Raw genomic sequence first — 6853 nt, 5'->3', positions numbered from 1 at the left:
TAAATGGCAGGTCTGTACCAGACTGGGACAACACCCTGAATAAATCAAAATACACTCTAGAGGCTAATAATCTACATAAAATTACAAAACAACATCAGATTAATGCACGTTTAAAAAAGAGTCAATACAGAACAATCTTATCAAGGTTTAGTCCTTGTGCATGTGTTTATTTTTGTCTGTGTTGGTGGAATTCCATCCAAAGGTGTAGTTTCCACTGGCAGGGAGCTGAATGAAAGTCATGAGAGAGTGGTGTACTAGTCAGACCGGTGTTGCAGTGGGTGTGGGCTGAGGGCGCATATAAGAGCCTGATGGGCTGGCATTAACTGTGCACTGTGTGGGTCGGCTCAGAGGGGGACACAGATTGGATTTTTCCCTACATAGGACAAACAGACGAGCTTTATGGTGGTGATAATTCCCATCATATAACTGAGAGTGTTCTGGACGAGAAGAGGACTTTATCCCTGGTGCATGGTGATTTATTTTGACTGAAATCAGAATGGAGGCAAATGGCACAGCTGGGAAGTTTGGTGAGTGGTGACTTACAGATTTACTGTCTAATTACTATCTGTATTAAAGAGCTCACATGCTGTAATGTTTCCATATATGTCCTAGGGTGTCATTTCTGGGCTGGATTGAAAACTCCACTTTATGTTGGAAAAATTGTTTGACCGGCTTTTATCTTCATGGCACGATATAATCTGTTTATAAACTACTTGTGGTTTCGTCGTCAGAGAAATGCTTCCCGATTTTATGATCTATGCTGCTTTTTGTTTTCCTATAAATTAAATTTTTATGTTGATGTTCAGGGTGGGGTGAATGGTTTTGTCTGGTGACATATTTCTGTTGCTAGGACAATGTCACATTTCATACAGCAGGAGAGAAGTATGTTGGTTTCACAATCTCATGCTTCACTGTAATTTATAACCACATGCATGTGGCCTGTGTTGCCTGCTGATGATCGGTGACAGATTTAAAAGGACAGGGTGGATCCGTGTTATAACGTATCTATAAGGACACTGAAACATTTGATGTCCAATTAAATTAAAGTTTCAAGCGCGGGGCAATCCAATCACAACTATTTTTATATACTTCTTATCATAGGGTGGCGCTAATTCACAGCTCAGTAGTTCTGTAAGGATTCAATAACATGTAAAGTTATATACTATTGATTTTAATGGAGTGTGGAAACAGACAGAGTAGCAGATCCAGCCGAGCCCATATAGAAAAAAGAAATGTGTGTTAACTAAAAGCTGCTGCATAACAACACAGTGCAACATGTAGCCAATTTAAAGCCATAATGTCGCTTATTATGTCTTTGATTTTCCTGGAAAAACAACTAAATAATCATAATTGGAATGAGACTTCTCCTTTCTGCAAGGATCTAAGACAGACAGTGACTAAAATACCTGAATCACCACTGGAACCAATCAGAAGTGTCCCAACCCAGTGGTATTAAGACGTATCAACACCAATAAGATTTTGAGGTTGAAGGTGGAACTAAATTACCAGATACCAGACTTTTTCGCCATAGTGTTAAAAGTCCTACCCAGAGTGTGCACAGCTGGTCGGTCGCCGCCGCAGGGAACAGCGGCTATAACACAGCAACAGATGAGTTTAGACCCGCCCCACGAGGGGAGAACTACGTGGTGCCTGCTTCTCCTCCACACCGAGCACAGATTTAACACCAACTGGATATTTTACTCCTTTTTTTAACTGCAAAAAAAAAAAAAAAAAGTTAGTCCATAATGTCTTGTTTACATAAACGTCCAAAAAGGACAACCTCCGAGGAGCTGGCTTTCCAGGAGCAGGTGAAAAAAGTTGCACAGGAGAATGGAAAACGCCTAGGTAAGTCCCCAAAAGGTGCAAATGTGGCGGAGCTTGGGTCCAAAGCAGAGTGGCGCGCGCTCTGATTATTTTGCCAACATTATCAGGAGCACGCGCACACACACACATAAACACACCCGCATATACCCACAATGTTTAGATAACGTCGACTTTGGAAGATCTTATCTTTATATCTTTAACATATGTCAGTGATCTTATGTAATCTGAGGATAAAACGCCTGTTTGTGTTGTTGGGACGTAACGTGTATATTTGACTGTAAAGGGGCTTTATGGATGCTTCCTCATTGCCTGGAGCGTTGCATTCTTCCTTCTTTCTGCCATAATGACAACTCAGAGGAGGCTTTGGCTCGTGGGGTTGTTGTGGTGCTGGTGATAAATGTCACGACATACCCTTTTCTGTGATTCAAACGAAGGGACAAACACAGGAAGGCGATTTTACGTGAAAGAAGACGCACTCCCTTGTGGCTTTGTCGCGTGTAACACAGTGGCAGTTTCATTTATTAGTCATCTTGAAAGAGAAGGCACAACAGGGCAATGAAGTGCAAAAGGGAAAATAATACACAGTGAGTGTTGCTATGACAATGGAACATGTGAGGGAAATTCATTCTTCCCTTATTTCATCATTTGATAATATACAACCTGTTGCACCTTGTTTGGTTTGGTCTTTTTAAATAGCGTTCATAAATGGGACGTGAAAAGTTTCTTCAAATCTCAAACCACACTTATTATCATGTTGTACTCAAAGACTCCCTCTCCCTCCCTCTGTGAACCCATATCATTAACTCGTACCTCCAAGGCATCACTCTTTACCTTAATTCTTGACCCCTTCTTGCCCCAGCTTGCCTCACAGAGGGTGTATGCTCTACAATATAGTTTCAAGATCATTTCTGATCCAGTCTTGCATCTGAAACTGATGACCCTGCCAAAAAAAAAAAAGAAAGGTCATCTGATTCTCATCAGTTACAGAATGACTCACGTTTATGATTTGGGAAATGTTAAGAATCATTAACTATTTATTTGTGGCTGACTGGTCACTCTTTGTAAGAGAACAGTCAGCCACAACATATCGAAACTACGTTGAGGTAGACTATATGAAAAAGGAGATGATAGGCAAGTAGGAGCTGCAACTTCGTGTAAAGGGAGTTTAAGCTCCCAGCAGAAAGCCTGACTGGGCAGAGGCGGGGTTGAAGCTCTGGAGTTGCCTTACCCAGCCCTCCGCCCTGCCTGCAGACAGGCCAGAGACTCATAAACAGCCTCTGTGAGTTTGTGGTGCGACCTAGGGGGAAAAGAAATGTCTGTAATGTTGTGGCTCTGCCCACGACCCTGACACAGTCCCAAATGAGTGAATGTATTTGTCCCCAGTTGCCCTTTGCACACTGAGAGGACATCAGTCACTCTCATTTCTCTCTCATGACTCTCATGTCGCAGAGTGCTTTGTATTCCATTTTACTTGTGTGAGTCAAAAAGATATGTGTAAAAAGTTCAGTCCCACCCATCTACACTGACAAACACATTAGCATTACCTTACTTTTGTACAAATGGAAAACAAATAAACTAAACATTGTACTGCCAACACTGTCCTTGTGGCTTCATGTAGTGTTGAACATGAATCATGAATCATGCTTTCAGCAAATCTCACACACACCCTTCGCAGAAAGCCATAATCAGCAAATTGCTTCACTTGAGTTATAAAACACTGTCTCTGTGAACTGGTTTGAAGCTCAGCTGGGAGGCAAAACAATTCAGTCCTGACCCACCTTATAATACAGTTATTGTAAATTTCTGCAGAGATAAAGTAGGTAGAGCTAAATTAGGGTTCTTAGTGGACTTTAGGTGGTGCTGTGTGTCCTTGAAAGAAAAGGCTCTCAGCCTCAAGACCATTGGTTTTTAATAAAGACATAAAACGCTTACAGATGTACACCTTCATTTTTATTTATTTTTTTGTTGGAGACTATTTTCAGCTGCGTATTTGGTGTGTTAATGAGTATTTCTGGCAACAGGGCAGTATTATGTCGGGTGACTCATCATAAACTACTGTGCCCAAGTTCATTGAGAAGGAACTTGCCAGTCGATTGCAACGCAGCGGCTCACTGATGTATTTTTAACAGTCGGCACAGAAACAGTTTATCAGGCTTTGGCTACACAAACTATACTTATACATATGATCAATGAAATGTTGGTTTTGTAGGTTGATAATAGGAAAAATCTCACCACACTTTTCTATTGAAGTACCAACCCCTAACTTTTCTCCATAGTGACAGTCCTTGCTACATCTGACACAGTGCGTCAACCGAATTTATAAAAATCGTGTGCGACTCTCCCTTTTGTCCCCGCTCCCGCAGGTTTGGAGGGGGATCCGGATCTCCAGTTCCTGCTGATCGGCGGGGAGCTGATCAAGATCCGCTCCAGCACCTGGAAGAAGAACCGTCTCTTCAAACTGCAAGAAGACTGCAAGACCTTGTGGCACGAGTCCCACAAAATGTTCAAGAAATATCACACCTGTGAGTGTCATCTTCCACCGGGGTCCTCTCTGTGTCTTTTTTGACCTGCACATAATTTTTCTATTATCCTGTCAACTTGGAGCTCTCCTTTCAGATCTTAACAATAGCTTTTTGCCTTAAGACACAACACACCCCTCAAATCCTTCTAGTAGTAGAGAATATATGAGAGGAAGTGGGGGAATGGAAACAACTCACACAGATAATGTATGCGGCCAAAGACAGTCTGGAAAATGCTAGTTTGAATCCTGACTATGTTTTTCCAAGTGTGTTGAGAGAGATTTATTTTTCTGTGATTTCTGGTTCAGTGATCCACTGTCAGGGTGTGATAATATATAAGTCCCTGGTGCCTCTGGTTGCTCTGATTTCCCTCCCATCCGACGGCTGCTGCTACCAGTCCTGTTAACCTCTGCCCCGAGCCTGAGCCTTGAACAAACACTGGAAGACAGAGCAGCGCGTCTTATAGTCGCCACACAGACACAACAGACACAGACACAGGGGATGTGATCAAGCAGTGAGTTAACGGTGATGTGGCAAAACTGTTTTTTTTGTTTTCAACATGACCACACTTGCTTAGAGATGGGCCTTAAGTTCACAGGCATTTCCTTGTTTACGGAAAATAAGCTACGTGTTTTTATTGCTTTCCTGTGGGCTTTAGCAAGCCACAATTACCACTCTGCTCTAAAGTGCTTTGGCATAAGGTAAGAGAGTGTGGGAGGGCGGCACGTATTGTCTAACCAGTTTTTGTATAAGATTTATCTGTTGCTCGGCCTTACTGAAGCATTTTATCAAAGCAAACAAAACAAAGTTTATGGTATAAGTTTAGCCTTTTATCCGTGAGCAGTTATAGGACATATTCTCATTCAGTTTTTCTCCATGTCGTAAATCTATATTATAAAAATGACAGGATGTCTATTGGATGTTTGCCTCCGTGCTGGAAGAGGGATCCATTTCCTGTTTTTCCCTACCTTTTTTTTTTATGGATTTTTTTTTTTTTAACTATCCAATTCAGAGATCTAAAAATATACAGTGTCATATGTTGATCAGACTGTAAAACCCTCCAAGCCAAATCAAATTCTGGGTTACATAAATAAAGTTGACTCGTCTTGACTTGTCTAAATATTTAGAAGTACAGTACATGCAGTGCTGGATATCATTTAAATCTTTTCTGTATTAATGCCACTATGATATCTGACTTGTTATCAGTACCAAAATAATACTTTACTCAATACTTTAGTCTGAGGATTATGAACTTATATATAAGAATCAATAATAATCAATAGTGTAGATAGTTTCTGCTTGTGTCAGCTGGCCCCAAGCAGTTAAACAATCAGCTATTGCATCTTTAATGACTTCAATAACTGCTCAGTGCCTGAAATTAGAACATCTAATGAAAATATTTGACACCAGCTTTTTGATACTATAGACACATTTGTGTCTGAGCTGCCGGGCCTGTAAACCACCCATACTCTGAAACTGTGTAAAGCTGTGTCTGTCTGTTTTCCCACACTCATTGACAGCTGTTTGCCTTTATAGCATTTACACACACACACACATACACATGCGTACACACCGTCAGGGGTCGTATAAAGTAGATGTCCGTGGATTTCCATTACATTATGAAGTTGGCACGTCTCATTAGACATGTTCCTCATATCACTGTGGTTCGTCACAGAGCAAAAGCTGATCATTGCCGAAAAATCTATTCCAACATTAATAATGTCAACAGACTTATCAGATCAGAATTTGACTAAAACACAATTCTCAGGCTCATAGTCAAACACATCTAACAGATAGGGTAATTAGGTGGTTATTGTTTTGCATGCCTTTCCTCAAATATTGTTATGGTCATTTCACAAAACAGTCAACCCCAAGCTGAATATTAACCTGAAGGTCAAGTGTGTGCGCACACTCTGACACGGCGAACTAACCCTCTACACTCTCTACACTGCTGAATTTTGTCTTCTTCCCCTTTGGAGAAAAGACTTTCAGAAACAGCGGCATGTACTTTGTCGGGCTGGGACAATAATCTCTTTGTGTGAAATTTCATCTGGTATTCAAGCAATGCCTGCGTGACACGGTTGACGTGTCTTGGACACTGTGGTCGGTCTCCCCAGATGGGATTCTCTGAAACGGGTCCAAATTCACAACCCTAAACTCCTCCACAGTGGTCTGTTGTTGCTGAGGATAACGTGCATGCACAGATTAAACAAACACTCCCCTTCTGGTGAATGCTTTCAAGGTATTTTGTTCATCTAGCAGTCAGCTGAGTGTACACCTTCCAGCCTTGGGTGTGTTTGACCATACCACCCCCCCCCCCCCACTCTGTTTTTCTCTTCAAGTAGTCTGACCTTTAGATTCATTCTGCCCCTAGACAGTCTCTGATTTTCACTAGAACAATGGCTGCTCTTCATTAGACGAACCTTGAGATGTAAACGGTGGAAACACTGTGATTGTGGTTCAACTATAACATATGACCTCTTAGGTAAGCCTGTACTCTTTGGTGTTTT

At 41.5% G+C, this 6853-nt stretch overlaps 1 protein-coding gene across 2 annotated transcripts in view; it reads left to right on the top strand.

Moving 5' to 3' along the window:
- Positions 1 to 233: 233 nt before the first annotated feature.
- The window catches only part of plcd1a (phospholipase C, delta 1a), a 15687-nt gene continuing 9067 nt past the window's right edge, over positions 234 to 6853 (top strand). The window contains exons 1-2 of one of the 2 annotated variants that reach the window (XM_056364110.1): positions 234 to 527; positions 4188 to 4346. In XM_056364110.1, coding sequence (XP_056220085.1) covers positions 497 to 527; positions 4188 to 4346 — 190 coding nt within the window. In that variant the 5' untranslated portion in view covers positions 234 to 496. Of the gene's footprint in view, positions 528 to 1261; positions 1846 to 4187; positions 4347 to 6853 lie in introns of those variants that run through there. The other variant, XM_056364109.1, reaches the window with a different exon arrangement.

This window comes from Seriola aureovittata, chromosome 20 (genome assembly GCF_021018895.1).
Source record: "Seriola aureovittata isolate HTS-2021-v1 ecotype China chromosome 20, ASM2101889v1, whole genome shotgun sequence".
NCBI lineage: Eukaryota > Metazoa > Chordata > Actinopteri > Carangiformes > Carangidae > Seriola > Seriola aureovittata.
This window is presented reverse-complemented; position numbering and strand designations above follow the sequence as displayed.